We start from the raw sequence: 17382 nt of genomic DNA on the forward strand, positions 1-17382 counted from the left end.
ATCAGAAAATAGGGCTGTTGAGTACATTTGAGGTTTCTCCGTTTACGTCCATGTGAAAGAGAAACATGACAGTCGTGTCCGTTCCTTTAAACACCTGTTGTTCCCATAACCAGAAAAAGAGTGATGGTACTTTCCCCAATAAATCATGTTGCTAAGACTCATCACTTTGAAGCGTTCCTAAATCAAAGTTTATTGAACAAAATAACACAAATAATAACCAAAGCAGGACGATAGGGTCAGCAGGTTCAGCCCGTTGGTCGTCCACACACCAGGTGCCGTAGACCTGCCCACGTCATGTGATCATTGATGATTTACTGCGTGTGGTTCAAACAAATAAGTGGAACACCAGGAATAATAAGCAACCGCTCAAATCTGTGGATCAAAATGTAATAATGCATCATCAATATTATTTACTAAATGTATTGATATTTAAAAAATGTGTAGAAATAATTCCTCTGATTAACCGCTGGAGCGAGCAGTGTGAATATAACATTCATGAGAATAAAGGTTAGACAAAAGGACTTCTGTTCACACACACATACAAGTTTACATCTGTGTCTTTATTGATATCATAAAACAGGTAACTTCTCAGTTTAAGGACAAGCTGTGCGAGATGCACAGACTGAGGGGAACGCTTTGGAACAAGGCGCATCGTTCCACTTCCCCCACCAGTTGTTGATCACACAGTCTTCACGTCGTCTGTTGTTCGGTTGTCCTCTATGCCAAAATAAATACTTGGCTGCGCACCCATCAGACCACATCCATCTTCTTTCTTCGTAGATGTCATTGAGTCCGATCCATGTATAGCCATCAGTAGGGTCAGAGCTGTTGATCAGGTATTTGACAAAGTTCTCTTCCTCTGTGCTGTGGATGGACACCAGGTTGCCTCCCTGGGACACACAGTGGAACTCTGCTTCAGCCCAGGTCATCTCGGTGTTGAAGTACTTGTAGCAGCGGCCGTTGAAGGAGAACCAGAAGGAGGGACAGGTGGCGTCTTGCTGTGGCTGCATTTGAGGGTTGTCTGAAGACACAGCACCCAGAGCCAGGCCCAACAGGAAGAGGAACGCCAGCATGATGATGATGTCTCCGTCTGTTAAAGTTGCTCTGAACCGTTGGAGAGGATGGAGATTGTGAAGCTTCAAGTGACCGGCTGCTTCTTATATATGTGTGGGAATGTGACGTCATTGTCACGTGACGTGATCACATGACCGGTAACATGTGGCACTGCACTTGGATGTACCAGTTGAGCTGGTTCTTCCAACTCTCTGTCCCTCATCATGAACGCAGGAGGCTGGCTGTATATCTGAACTCGCGCCCTCATCATCATCCTCTTCATCATCTTGCACTTGTTCTAAGCTGCTGATGATAGTGCTTGTAGCAGCGCTGCTGCCAAAAAGGTCTGTCGAATTGCGACATTCATATGCTCCACCTGCGAGTGACTTCACCTTTTTCGTTTTCTTTGATTTGTATCCATGTTTTTTCATTCTCCCTGTCTGCCGCGGCGTCTACCCTGCTGAGAAAACCAGCTCAGACCAACTTAGCTGGCCTGGCTGGTCAACCCCCCTAAACCAGCCTGGCTGGTTGTTGACCAGCCTGGCTGGTTTAGGGGGGTTTTGGACCCTTTAGCTGCCAGGATGGCTGGTTTAGCTGGTTTAGCTGGTGCACCAGCTAAACCAGCTAAACCAGCTAAACCAGCTAAACCAGCTAAACCAGCCATCCTGGCAGCTAAAAAAATAGCATAGTATGCTGGGCTGGTCACCAGCATCCATCTATCAACAGTTTATGTTTAATAATAGTATTAAATATACCCTGCTGGAAGCTTACCAGGATTCCAGGTGACCAGCATACATTAAATACTGGCATGATTATTTAAACTAGAGAACATAAATATATTACAAAGACTCATCGTGTCATGTATTCTGGTATCGACCAAAATAAAGACATTGTATCGTGTTCATAACAGTATTTAAATTTAATAAATAGCTGGTTAATATAATAAAATACACAGTAACAATACAAATAACAACCAACATGCAAATCAACCTACACACCAAAATAAATATATGATCTAAAACCGGTGCATTTGATTTAAAATAAAAGTAATACATAGAATTCAATATTTAAATGTTAACAAAAACAGTAACACTATGCATGATAAGAACAAGGCAACAAAGAAAGTGTTTTTGTTTTTCCTTGTTCATGTCCATAATGTTTCCCGCTGTGTAGCGTCCAGCCTTTCCCAGTCTGGCCTGCACTTCTGTCTGTTGAAGCCACTTCTTCAAGCAAACTGAAAAGAAATGTACAGATATAAGTACACTGTAAAAAGAAAACTTGACATGTACGTTAACATTTGGGCTGCTGTGGTTGCCAGAACCGTTAAAGTAAAATACATTACAAATTACAGTCGGTAGACGTTACAGTCAACAATTGCTTATGGTGTAGTGTACACGGTGCGGCTGTATTATCTGGGAAATAGAAGAATCGGATCAGGATTCGGTATTGGCAGACAATCAATATCAAATGAATCGGATCATTATCAGCACTTGATCACCTTTGTCGACTTGCAGCCTAAATACAAAGATAACTCCACTTCTCTCCTACCACTCTTACCTGTAATGAGCCTTGGTAGAACTAGTGTCCGAGTCATAGGGTCCAGACCTGACTGAAGACACATGGAACAGAGTCATGGGGTCCATAACTGACTGAAGACATGTGGAACAGAGTCATAGGGTCCAGAACTGACTGAAGACATGTGGAACAGAGTCATAGGGTCCATAACTGACTAAAGACACGTGGAACAGAGTCATAGGGTCCAGAACTGACTGAAGACATGTGGAACAGAGTCATGGGGTCCAGAACTGACTGAAGACATGTGGAACAGAGTCATAGGGTCCAGAACTGACTGAAGACACGTGGAACAGAGTCATAGGGTCCAGAACTGACTGAAGACATGTGGAACAGAGTCATAGGGTCCAGAACTGACTGAAGACACGTGGAACAGAGTCAGAGGGTCCAGAACTGACTGAAGACATGTGGAACAGAGTCAGAGGGTCCAGAACTGACTGAAGACATATGGAACAGAGTCATGGGGTCCAGAACTGACTGAAGACATGTGGAACAGAGTCATAGGGTCCAGAACTGACTGAAGACATGTGGAACAGAGTCATAGGGTCCATAACTGACTAAAGACACGTGGAACAGAGTCATAGGGTCCAGAACTGACTGAAGACATGTGGAACAGAGTCATGGGGTCCAGAACTGACTGAAGACATGTGGAACAGAGTCATAGGGTCCAGAACTGACTGAAGACACTGTGGAACAGAGTCATGGGGTCCAGAACTGACTGAAGACATGTGGAACAGAGTCATAGGGTCCATAACTGACTGAAGACACATAGAACAGAGTCATAGGGTCCAGAACTGACTGAAGACATGTGGAACAGAGTCATAGGGTCCATAACTGACTGAAGACACATAGAACAGAGTCATAGGGTCCAGAACTGACTGAAGACATGTGGAACAGAGTCATGGGGTCCATAACTGACTGAAGACAAGTGGAACAGAGTCATAGGGTCCAGACCTGACTGAAGAAATGTGGAACAGAGTCAGAGGATCCATAACTGACTGAAGACACATAAAACAGAGTCATAGGGTCCAGAACTGACTGAAGACACGTGGAACAGAGTCATAGGGTCCAGAACTGACTGAAGACATGTGGAACAGAGTCAGGGGTCCAGAACTGACTGAAGACATGTGGAACAGAGTCATAGGGTCCAGAACTGACTGAAGACATGTGGAACAGAGTTATGGGGTCCAGAACTGACTGAAGACATGTGGAACAGAGTCATAGGGTCCAGAACTGACTGAAAACACGTGGAACAGAGTCATGGGGTCCAGAACTGACTGAAGACATGTGGAACAGAGTCATGGGGTCCAGAACTCACTGAAGACATGTGGAACAGAGTCATAGGGTCCAGAACTGACTGAAGAAATGTGGAACAGAGTCATGGGGTCCATAACTGACTGAAGACATGTGGAACAGAGTCATGGGGTCCAGAACTGACTGAAGACATGTGCAACAGAGTCAGAGGGTCCATACCTGACTGAAGACACGTGGAACAGAGTCATAGGGTCCAGACCTGACTGAAGACACGTGGAACAGAGTCATAGGGTCCAGACCTGACTGAAGACACGTGGAACAGAGTCATAGGGTCCAGACCTGACTGAAGACATGTGGAACAGAGTCATAGGGTCCAGACCTGACTGAAGACACGTGGAACAGAGTCATAGGGTCCAGACCTGACTGAAGACATGTGGAACAGAGTCATGGGGTCCAGAACTGACTGAAGACACGTGGAACAGAGTCATGCGGTCCAGAACTGACTGAAGACATGTGGAACAGAGTCAGAGGGTCCGGAACTGACTGAAGACACGTGGAACAGAGTCAGGGGGTCCAGAACTGACTGAAGACATGTGGAACAGAGTCATAGGGTCCAGAACTGACTGAAGACATGTGGAACAGAGTTATGGGGTCCAGAACTGACTGAAGACATGTGGAACAGAGTCAGGGGGTCCAGAACTGACTGAATATATGTGGAACAGAGTCATGGGGTCCAGAACTGACTGAAGACATGTGGAACAGAGTCATAGGGTCCAGAACTGACTGAAGACATGTGGAACAGAGTCATAGGGTCCAGAACTGACTGAAAACACGTGGAACAGAGTCATGGGGTCCAGAACTGACTGAAGACATGTGGAACAGAGTCATGGGGTCCAGAACTCACTGAAGACATGTGGAACAGAGTCATAGGGTCCAGAACTGACTGAAGAAATGTGGAACAGAGTCATGGGGTCCATAACTGACTGAAGACATGTGGAACAGAGTCATGGGGTCCAGAACTGACTGAAGACATGTGCAACAGAGTCAGAGGGTCCAGACCTGACTGAAGACACGTGGAACAGAGTCATAGGGTCCAGACCTGACTGAAGACACGTGGAACAGAGTCATGCGGTCCAGAACTGACTGAAGACATGTGGAACAGAGTCAGAGGGTCCGGAACTGACTGAAGACACGTGGAACAGAGTCAGGGGGTCCAGAACTGACTGAAGACATGTGGAACAGAGTCATAGGGTCCAGAACTGACTGAAGACATGTGGAACAGAGTTATGGGGTCCAGAACTGACTGAAGACATGTGGAACAGAGTCAGGGGGTCCAGAACTGACTGAATATATGTGGAACAGAGTCATGGGGTCCAGAACTGACTGAAGACATGTGGAACAGAGTCATAGGGTCCAGAACTGACTGAAGACATGTGGAACAGAGTCATAGGGTCCAGAACTGACTGAAAACACGTGGAACAGAGTCATGGGGTCCAGAACTGACTGAAGACATGTGGAACAGAGTCATGGGGTCCAGAACTCACTGAAGACATGTGGAACAGAGTCATAGGGTCCAGAACTGACTGAAGACATGTGCAACAGAGTCAGAGGGTCCAGACCTGACTGAAGACACGTGGAACAGAGTCATAGGGTCCAGACCTGACTGAAGACACGTGGAACAGAGTCATAGGGTCCAGACCTGACTGAAGACACGTGGAACAGAGTCATAGGGTCCAGACCTGACTGAAGACACGTGGAACAGAGTCATAGGGTCCAGACCTGACTGAAGACACGTGGAACAGAGTCATAGGGTCCAGACCTGACTGAAGACATGTGGAACAGAGTCATGGGGTCCAGAACTGACTGAAGACACGTGGAACAGAGTCATGGGGTCCAGAACTGACTGAAGACATGTGGAACAGAGTCAGAGGGTCCGGAACTGACTGAAGACACGTGGAACAGAGTCAGGGGGTCCAGAACTGACTGAAGACATGTGGAACAGAGTCATGGGGTCCAGAACTGACTGAAGACATGTGGAACAGAGTCATAGGGTCCAGACCTGACTGAAGACACATGGAACAGAGTCAGAGGGTCCAGACCTGACTGAAGACACGTGGAACAGAGTCATAGGGTCCAGACCTGACTGAAGACACGTGGAACAGAGTCATAGGGTCCAGACCTGACTGAAGACACGTGGAACAGAGTCATAGGGTCCAGACCTGACTGAAGACACGTGGAACAGAGTCATAGGGTCCAGACCTGACTGAAGACATGTGGAACAGAGTCATGGGGTCCAGAACTGACTGAAGACACGTGGAACAGAGTCATGGGGTCCAGAACTGACTGAAGACATGTGGAACAGAGTCAGAGGGTCCGGAACTGACTGAAGACATGTGGAACAGAGTCAGGGGGTCCAGAACTGACTGAAGACATGTGGAACAGAGTCATGGGGTCCAGAACTGACTGAAGACATGTGGAACAGAGTCATAGGGTCCAGACCTGACTGAAGACACGTGGAACAGAGTCAGGGGGTCCAGAACTGACTGAAGACATGTGGAACAGAGTCATGGGGTCCAGAACTGACTGAAGACATGTGGAACAGAGTCATAGGGTCCAGAACTGACTGAAGACATGTGGAACAGAGTCATGGGGTCCAGAACTGAGTGAAGACATGTGGAACAGAGTAATGGGGTCCAGAACTGAATGAAGACATGTGGAACAGAGTCATGGGGTCCAGAACTGACTGAAGACATGTGGAACAGAGTCATGGGGTCCAGAACTGACTGAAGACATGTGGAACAGAGTCATGGGGTCCAGAACTGACTGAAGACATGTGGAACAGAGTCATAGGGTCCATAACTGACTGAAGACACATAGAACAGAGTCATAGGGTCCAGAACTGACTGAAGACATGTGGAACAGAGTCATGGGGTCCATAACTGACTGAAGACAAGTGGAACAGAGTCATAGGGTCCAGACCTGACTGAAGAAATGTGGAACAGAGTCAGAGGATCCATAACTGACTGAAGACACATAGAACAGAGTCATAGGGTCCAGAACTGACTGAAGACATGTGGAACAGAGTCATGGAGTCCATAACTGACTGAAGACACGTGGAACAGAGTCATAGGGTCCAGAACTGACTGAAGACATGTGGAACAGAGTCAGGGGTCCAGAACTGACTGAAGACATGTGGAACAGAGTCATGGGGTCCAGAACTGACTGAAGACATGTGGAACAGAGTTATGGGGTCCAGAACTGACTGAAGACATGTGGAACAGAGTCAGGGGGTCCAGAACTGACTGAATATATGTGGAACAGAGTCATGGGGTCTAGAACTGACTGAAGACATGTGGAACAGAGTCATAGGGTCCAGAACTGACTGAAGACATGTGGAACAGAGTCATAGGGTCCAGAACTGACTGAAAACACGTGGAATAGAGTCATGGGGTCCAGAACTGACTGAAGACACGTGGAACAGAGTCATGGGGTCCAGAACTGACTGAAGACATGTGGAACAGAGTCAGAGGGTCCGGAACTGACTGAAGACACGTGGAACAGAGTCAGGGGGTCCAGAACTGACTGAAGACATGTGGAACAGAGTCATGGGGTCCAGAACTGACTGAAGACATGTGGAACAGAGTCATAGGGTCCAGACCTGACTGAAGACACATGGAACAGAGTCAGAGGGTCCAGACCTGACTGAAGACACGTGGAACAGAGTCATAGGGTCCAGACCTGACTGAAGACACGTGGAACAGAGTCATAGGGTCCAGACCTGACTGAAGACACGTGGAACAGAGTCATAGGGTCCAGACCTGACTGAAGACACGTGGAACAGAGTCATAGGGTCCAGACCTGACTGAAGACATGTGGAACAGAGTCATGGGGTCCAGAACTGACTGAAGACACGTGGAACAGAGTCATGGGGTCCAGAACTGACTGAAGACATGTGGAACAGAGTCAGAGGGTCCGGAACTGACTGAAGACATGTGGAACAGAGTCAGGGGGTCCAGAACTGACTGAAGACATGTGGAACAGAGTCATGGGGTCCAGAACTGACTGAAGACATGTGGAACAGAGTCATAGGGTCCAGACCTGACTGAAGACACGTGGAACAGAGTCAGGGGGTCCAGAACTGACTGAAGACATGTGGAACAGAGTCATGGGGTCCAGAACTGACTGAAGACATGTGGAACAGAGTCATAGGGTCCAGAACTGACTGAAGACATGTGGAACAGATTCATGGGGTCCAGAACTGAGTGAAGACATGTGGAACAGAGTAATGGGGTCCAGAACTGAATGAAGACATGTGGAACAGAGTCATGGGGTCCAGAACTGACTGAAGACATGTGGAACAGAGTCATGGGGTCCAAAACTGACTGAAGACATGTGGAACAGAGTCATGGGGTCCAGAACTGACTGAAGACATGTGGAACAGAGTCATAGGGTCCATAACTGACTGAAGACACATAGAACAGAGTCATAGGGTCCAGAACTGACTGAAGACATGTGGAACAGAGTCATGGGGTCCATAACTGACTGAAGACAAGTGGAACAGAGTCATAGGGTCCAGACCTGACTGAAGAAATGTGGAACAGAGTCAGAGGATCCATAACTGACTGAAGACACATAGAACAGAGTCATAGGGTCCAGAACTGACTGAAGACATGTGGAACAGAGTCATGGAGTCCATAACTGACTGAAGACACGTGGAACAGAGTCATAGGGTCCAGAACTGACTGAAGACATGTGGAACAGAGTCAGGGGTCCAGAACTGACTGAAGACATGTGGAACAGAGTCATGGGGTCCAGAACTGACTGAAGACATGTGGAACAGAGTTATGGGGTCCAGAACTGACTGAAGACATGTGGAACAGAGTCAGGGGGTCCAGAACTGACTGAATATATGTGGAACAGAGTCATGGGGTCCAGAACTGACTGAAGACATGTGGAACAGAGTCATAGGGTCCAGAACTGACTGAAGACATGTGGAACAGAGTCATAGGGTCCAGAACTGACTGAAAACACGTGGAACAGAGTCATGGGGTCCAGAACTGACTGAAGACATGTGGAACAGAGTCATGGGGTCCAGAACTCACTGAAGACATGTGGAACAGAGTCATAGGGTCCAGAACTGACTGAAGAAATGTGGAACAGAGTCATGGCGTCCATAACTGACTGAAGACACGTGGAACAGAGTCATGGGGTCCAGAACTGACTGAAGACATGTGCAACAGAGTCAGAGGGTCCAGACCTGACTGAAGACACGTGGAACAGAGTCATAGGGTCCAGACCTGACTGAAGACACGTGGAACAGAGTCATAGGGTCCAGACCTGACTGAAGACACGTGGAACAGAGTCATAGGGTCCAGACCTGACTGAAGACATGTGGAACAGAGTCATGGGGTCCAGAACTGACTGAAGACACGTGGAACAGAGTCATGGGGTCCAGAACTGACTGAAGACATGTGGAACAGAGTCAGAGGGTCCGGAACTGACTGAAGACACGTGGAACAGAGTCAGGGGGTCCAGAACTGACTGAAGACATGTGGAACAGAGTCATGGGGTCCAGAACTGACTGAAGACATGTGGAACAGAGTCATAGGGTCCAGACCTGACTGAAGACACATGGAACAGAGTCAGAGGGTCCAGACCTGACTGAAGACACGTGGAACAGAGTCATAGGGTCCAGACCTGACTGAAGACACGTGGAACAGAGTCATAGGGTCCAGACCTGACTGAAGACACGTGGAACAGAGTCATAGGGTCCAGACCTGACTGAAGACACGTGGAACAGAGTCATAGGGTCCAGACCTGACTGAAGACATGTGGAACAGAGTCATGGGGTCCAGAACTGACTGAAGACACGTGGAACAGAGTCATGGGGTCCAGAACTGACTGAAGACATGTGGAACAGAGTCAGAGGGTCCGGAACTGACTGAAGACACGTGGAACAGAGTCAGGGGGTCCAGAACTGACTGAAGACATGTGGAACAGAGTCATGGGGTCCAGAACTGACTGAAGACATGTGGAACAGATTCATGGGGTCCAGAACTGACTGAAGACATGTGGAACAGAGTAATGGGGTCCAGAACTGACTGAAGACATGTGGAACAGAGTCATGGGGTCCAGAACTGACTGAAGACATGTGGAACAGAGTCATGGGGTCCAGAACTGACTGAAGACATGTGGAACAGAGTCATGGGGTCCAGAACTGACTGAAGACATGTGGAACAGAGTCATAGGGTCCATAACTGACTGAAGACACATAGAACAGAGTCATAGGGTCCAGAACTGACTGAAGAAATGTGGAACAGAGTCAGAGGGTCCATAACTGACTGAAGACACATAGAACAGAGTCATAGGGTCCAGAACTGACTGAAGACATGTGGAACAGAGTCATGGGGTCCATAACTGACTGAAGACACGTGGAACAGAGTCATAGGGTCCAGAACTGACTGAAGACATGTGGAACAGAGTCAGGGGTCCAGAACTGACTGAAGACATGTGGAACAGAGTCATGGGGTCCAGAACTGACTGAAGACATGTGGAACAGAGTCATGGGGTCCAGAACTGACTGAAGACATGTGGAACAGAGTCAGGGGGTCCAGAACTGACTGAAGACATGTGGAACAGAGTCATGGGGTCCAGAACTGACTGAAGACATGTGCAACAGAGTCAGAGGGTCCAGACCTGACTGAAGACACGTGGAACAGAGTCATAGGGTCCAGACCTGACTGAAGACACGTGGAACAGAGTCATAGGGTCCAGACCTGACTGAAGACACGTGGAACAGAGTCATAGGGTCCAGACCTGACTGAAGACACGTGGAACAGAGTCATAGGGTCCAGACCTGACTGAAGACACGTGGAACAGAGTCATAGGGTCCAGAACTGACTGAAGACATGTGGAACAGAGTCATGGGGTCCAGAACTGACTGAAGACATGTGGAACAGAGTCATGGGGTCCAGAACTGACTGAAGACATGTGGAACAGAGTCATAGGGTCCATAACTGACTGAAGACACATAGAACAGAGTCATAGGGTCCAGAACTGACTGAAGACATGTGGAACAGAGTCATGGGGTCCATAACTGACTGAAGACACGTGGAACAGAGTCATAGGGTCCAGAACTGACTGAAGACATGTGGAACAGAGTCAGGGGTCCAGAACTGACTGAAGACATGTGGAACAGAGTCATGGGGTCCAGAACTGACTGAAGACATGTGGAACAGAGTTATGGGGTCCAGAACTGACTGAAGACATGTGGAACAGAGTCAAGGGGTCCAGAACTGACTGAATATATGTGGAACAGAGTCATGGGGTCCAGAACTGACTGAAGACATGTGGAACAGAGTCATATGGTCCAGAACTGACTGAAGACATGTGGAACAGAGTCATAGGGTCCAGAACTGACTGAAAACACGTGGAACAGAGTCATGGGGTCCAGAACTGACTGAAGACATGTGGAACAGAGTCATGGGGTCCAGAACTGACTGAAGACATGTGGAACAGAGTCATAGGGTCCATAACTGACTGAAGACACATAGAACAGAGTCATAGGGTCCAGAACTGACTGAAGACATGTGGAACAGAGTCATGGGGTCCATAACTGACTGAAGACACGTGGAACAGAGTCATAGGGTCCAGAACTGACTGAAGACATGTGGAACAGAGTCAGGGGTCCAGAACTGACTGAAGACATGTGGAACAGAGTCATGGGGTCCAGAACTGACTGAAGACATGTGGAACAGAGTTATGGGGTCCAGAACTGACTGAAGACATGTGGAACAGAGTCAGGGGGTCCAGAACTGACTGAATATATGTGGAACAGAGTCATGGGGTCCAGAACTGACTGAAGACATGTGGAACAGAGTCATAGGGTCCAGAACTGACTGAAGACATGTGGAACAGAGTCATAGGGTCCAGAACTGACTGAAAACACGTGGAACAGAGTCATGGGGTCCAGAACTGACTGAAGACATGTGGAACAGAGTCATGGGGTCCAGAACTCACTGAAGACATGTGGAACAGAGTCATAGGGTCCAGAACTGAGGAACAGAGTAAGAGGGTCCAGAACTGACTGAAGACATGTGGAACAGAGTCATGGGGTCCAGAACTGACTGAAGACATGTGGAACAGAGTCATGGGATCCAGAACTGACTGAAGACACGTGGAACAGAGTCATGGGGTCCAGAACTGACTGAAGACATGTGGAACAGAGTCATGGGGTCCATAACTCACTGAAGACATGTGGAACAGAGTCATAGGGTCCAGAACTGACTGAAGATACGTGGAACAGAGTCATGGGGTCCATAACTGACTGAAGACATGTGGAACAGAGTCATAGGGTCCAGAACTGACTGAAGACATGTGGAACAGAGTCATGGGGTCCAGAACTGACTGAATACATGTGGAACAGAGTCATGGGGTCCAGAACTGACTGAAGAGATGTGGAACAGAGTCATGGGGTCCAGAACTGACTGAAGACATGTGCAACAGAGTCAGAGGGTCCAGAACTGACTAAAGACATGTGGAACAGAGTCATGGGGTCCAGAACTGACTGAAGACATGTGGAACAGAGTCATGGGGTCCATAACTGACTGAAGACACGTGGAACAGAGTCATAGGGTCCAGAACTGACTGAAGACATGTGGAACAGAGTCAGGGGTCCAGAACTGACTGAAGACATGTGGAACAGAGTCATGGGGTCCAGAACTGACTGAAGACATGTGGAACAGAGTTATGGGGTCCAGAACTGACTGAAGACATGTGGAACAGAGTCAGGGGGTCCAGAACTGACTGAATATATGTGGAACAGAGTCATGGGGTCCAGAACTGACTGAAGACATGTGGAACAGAGTCATAGGGTCCAGAACTGACTGAAGACATGTGGAACAGAGTCATAGGGTCCAGAACTGACTGAAAACACGTGGAACAGAGTCATGGGGTCCAGAACTGACTGAAGACATGTGGAACAGAGTCATGGGGTCCAGAACTCACTGAAGACATGTGGAACAGAGTCATAGGGTCCAGAACTGAGGAACAGAGTAAGAGGGTCCAGAACTGACTGAAGACATGTGGAACAGAGTCATGGGGTCCAGAACTGACTGAAGACATGTGGAACAGAGTCATGGGATCCAGAACTGACTGAAGACACGTGGAACAGAGTCATGGGGTCCAGAACTGACTGAAGACATGTGGAACAGAGTCATGGGGTCCATAACTCACTGAAGACATGTGGAACAGAGTCATAGGGTCCAGAACTGACTGAAGATACGTGGAACAGAGTCATGGGGTCCATAACTGACTGAAGACATGTGGAACAGAGTCATAGGGTCCAGAACTGACTGAAGACATGTGGAACAGAGTCATGGGGTCCAGAACTGACTGAATACATGTGGAACAGAGTCATGGGGTCCAGAACTGACTGAAGAGATGTGGAACAGAGTCATGGGGTCCAGAACTGACTGAAGACATGTGCAACAGAGTCAGAGGGTCCAGAACTGACTAAAGACATGTGGAACAGAGTCATGGGGTCCAGAACTGACTGAAGACATGTGGAACAGAGTCAGAGGGTCCATAACTGACTGAAGACATGTGGAACAGAGTCATGGGGTCCAGAACTGACTGAAGACATGTGGAACAGAGTCATGGGGTCCATAACTGACTGAAGACACGTGGAACAGAGTCATAGGGTCCAGAACTGACTGAAGACATGTGGAACAGAGTCAGGGGTCCAGAACTGACTGAAGACATGTGGAACAGAGTCATGGGGTCCAGAACTCACTGAAGACATGTGGAACAGAGTCATAGGGTCCAGAACTGAGGAACAGAGTAAGAGGGTCCAGAACTGACTGAAGACATGTGGAACAGAGTCATGGGGTCCAGAACTGACTGAAGACATGTGGAACAGAGTCATGGGATCCAGAACTGACTGAAGACACGTGGAACAGAGTCATGGGGTCCAGAACTGACTGAAGACATGTGGAACAGAGTCATGGGGTCCATACCTCACTGAAGACATGTGGAACAGAGTCATAGGGTCCAGAACTGACTGAAGACATGTGGAACAGAGTCATGGGGTCCAGAACTGACTGAATACATGTGGAACAGAGTCATGGGGTCCAGAACTGACTGAAGAGATGTGGAACAGAGTCATGGGGTCCAGAACTGACTGAAGACATGTGCAACAGAGTCAGAGGGTCCAGAACTGACTAAAGACATGTGGAACAGAGTCATGGGGTCCAGAACTGACTGAAGACATGTGGAACAGAGTCAGAGGGTCCATAACTGACTGAAGACATGTGGAACAGAGTCATGGGTTCCAGAACTGACTGAAGACATGTGGAACAGAGTCATGGGGTCCAGAACTGACTAAAGACATGTGGAACAGAGTCATGGGGTCCAGAATTGACTGAAGACATGTGGAACAGAGTCATGGGATCCAGAACTGACTGAAGACACGTGGAACAGAGTCATGGGGTCCAGAACTGACTGAAGACATGTGGAACAGAGTCATGGGGTCCATAACTCACTGAAGACATGTGGAACAGAGTCATAGGGTCCAGAACTGACTGAAGATACGTGGAACAGAGTCATGGGGTCCATAACTGACTGAAGACATGTGGAACAGAGTCATAGGGTCCAGAACTGACTGAAGACATGTGGAACAGAGTCATGGGGTCCAAAACTGACTGAATACATGTGGAACAGAGTCATGGGGTCCAGAACTGACTGAAGACATGTGGAACAGAGTCATGGTGTCCAGAACTGACTGAAGACATGTGCAACAGAGTCAGAGGGTCCAGAACTGACTAAAGACATGTGGAACAGAGTCATGGGGTCCAGAACTGACTGAAGACATGTGGAACAGAGTCAGAGGGTCCATAACTGACTGAAGACATGTGGAACAGAGTCATGGGGTCCAGAACTGACTAAAGACATGTGGAACAGAGTCATGGGGTCCAGAACTCACTGAAGACATGTGGAACAGAGTCATGGGGTCCAGAACTCACTGAAGACATGTGGAACAGAGTCATGGGGTCCAAAACACACTGAAGACATGTGGAACAGAGTCATGGGGTCCAGAACTGACTGAAGACACGTGGAACAGAGTCATGGGGTCCAGAACTGACTGAAGACACGTGGAACAGAGTCAGAGGGTCCAGAATTGACTGAAGACACGTGGAACAGAGTCATGGGGTCCAGAACTGACTGAAGACACGTGAAGACACGTGGAACAGAGTCATAGGGTCCAGAACTGACTGAAGACATGTGGAATAGAGTCAGAGGGTCCAGAACTGACTGAAGACATGTGGAACAGAGTCATGGGGTCCAGAACTGACTGAAGACACGTGGAACAGAGTCATAGGGTTTGACACCGGAGGAGGCCGGACCAAAACCGCGGCGCAGCCGTGACGTGAAGCAGACGGACCCGGTGGAATGACTGAACTGACTGAAGACATGTGGAACAGAGTCATAGGGTCCATAACTGACTGAAGACATGTGGAACAGAGTCAGGGGGTCCAGAACTGACTGAAGACATGTGGAACAGAGTCATAGGGTCCAGAACTGACTGAAGACATGTAGAACAGAGTCAGAGGGTCCAGAACTGACTGAAGACATGTGGAACAGAGTCATGGGGTCCAGAACTGACTGAAGACATGTGGAACAGAGTCATGGGGTCCAGAACTGACTGAAGACACGTGGAACAGAGTCATGGGGTTTGACACCGGAGGAGGCCGGACCAAAACCGCGGCGCAGCCGTGATGCGAAGCAGACGGACCCGGTGGAATCGAGGGGTTATGCTAGCCCACACTAGTGCTACCCCAGATTCTGCTCCTTTTCTGTGCCCTGCTGTCCTCGACCACTTTGAGCCTGTATCCCTCTCTTCTCTCTCGGATATAGTCAAGCACCTGCGGCCGACAAACTGCACCTCAGACAGCATTCCCTCTCGCTTTCTCAGAGATGTTTTCGATTCAGTTGGAGCAAGTATTTTAGACTTACGAGTCCGGACCTGAACCTGAATGTGAGTCCAGGTACGCAGCACTATGTCACACTAAACTTTACATTGTTTACTAGAGTATATGAAGATATGAAATGAAATGTTGGCAGTGCTAAACATTGCCAGACCAAAACAAACGTTCTTTACAATCTCCAGAAGACGTTGGTCGGGAGGGATGACGGTCTGTTTCTGAAGCGCTTTCTAGCACATGAAGACCGAGCTGCCCATCACACTAAAGCTTTGTAAACATTTCATTGAGACACCACATGACCACACATCATTCCCAGCTTGTGCAACATGAAGACGAACATTAGGCAGAACAGACCCTAAGCTTGTGGATATATCGCATCAAACATCAGGAATTCATTTCAGGGAGACTTGTTGCTTTGTGTCTCGCGTTTCTTTCCGTTCTCAACTCATCGTCGCTCTCACTTGCTCCTCTGCTGCCCTCCAGTGGCCACGAGGCGCAACAGGTCCTTTGACATTACAGCAGTGGCTCCAAAGCACACTGTGTTTCCTTCTGAAAACGCACTTGCACTTTACTAAAGCTCTAAACATGGCACAGGAACACAAATATAAACTATATACAATCAGGAAGATAGTACAATAAGAATGCTCTGATGACAGTGAGTTAATTTATTTGTTTAATCTGCAATTACGTTTAGATGTCCTTTAGTAGGAATGAATGTGGTTGGGGGGGGCGGTTCTAATTTAATGTTCTTCTGTTAGTATATTCTTAAAATAAAAAAGCGTTCTTTCTCTGATATGCTGCCTATAGTGTTTGTTCTACTGTGCTTTATAGCCTGGCATTGACTTCAGTTATCCAGTGCTCGTGATCAGTGCAAAACATTTCGCTTTGTTCCCATGTCTGTTGCATATCATTAGTGGATGAATGTGTTCTGTTGATAGGTTATAGACTTTCTACTGTTCAACAGTTTTTCACTTGAATTGGATAGTCTAACACATGCCTACTCAAAGTATGCTGATAGTCAACTAATTCTTAATGTAACAGTAAGGTAGCGGCCTTGACAGGCCACTAGGTGTTGCTGTTGCGCAGAAAATTGTTGTTTTGTGTCCATTGTGGGAGAAATGTATTTCTCCTGTTGTTCTGGGTGCGGCCGCCATCTTGGCACCAATGTATTATCTTTTCAATTTCCACACGGCATCTATTGCACGTCTGTCCGTCCTGGAGAGGGATCCTCCTCTGTTGCTCTCCCTGAGGTTTCTCCCATGTTCCCTTTAAACTGGGTTTTCTTCGGAAGTTTTTCCTTGTACGATGTGAGGGTCTAAGGACAGAGGGTCTGAGGACAGAGGGTCTAAGGACAGAGGGTCTAAGGACAGAGGGTCTGAGGACAGAGGGTGTCGTATTGTCATACTGATATTCTGTACACACTGTGAAGACCACTGAGACAAATGTAACATTTGTGATATTGGGCTATAAATAAACATTGATTGATTGATTGATATTCACTCTACGAAAGGTGAGTAGTGGG

At 47.9% G+C, this 17382-nt stretch overlaps 1 protein-coding gene across 1 annotated transcript; it reads right to left on the reverse strand.

Moving 5' to 3' along the window:
* Positions 1–564: 564 nt before the first annotated feature.
* On the reverse strand, positions 565–1151 carry LOC117443610 (ladderlectin-like). The gene has a single exon (XM_034079515.2). It carries the CDS (start codon positions 1071–1073, stop codon positions 594–596), a length of 480 nt encoding a protein of 159 aa, XP_033935406.1. The 5' UTR covers positions 1074–1151; the 3' UTR covers positions 565–593.
* Positions 1152–17382: the final 16231 nt, after the last annotated feature.

This window comes from Pseudochaenichthys georgianus, unplaced genomic scaffold, assembly GCF_902827115.2.
Source record: "Pseudochaenichthys georgianus unplaced genomic scaffold, fPseGeo1.2 scaffold_639_arrow_ctg1, whole genome shotgun sequence".
In the NCBI taxonomy this organism is placed as follows: Eukaryota; Metazoa; Chordata; class Actinopteri; order Perciformes; family Channichthyidae; genus Pseudochaenichthys; species Pseudochaenichthys georgianus.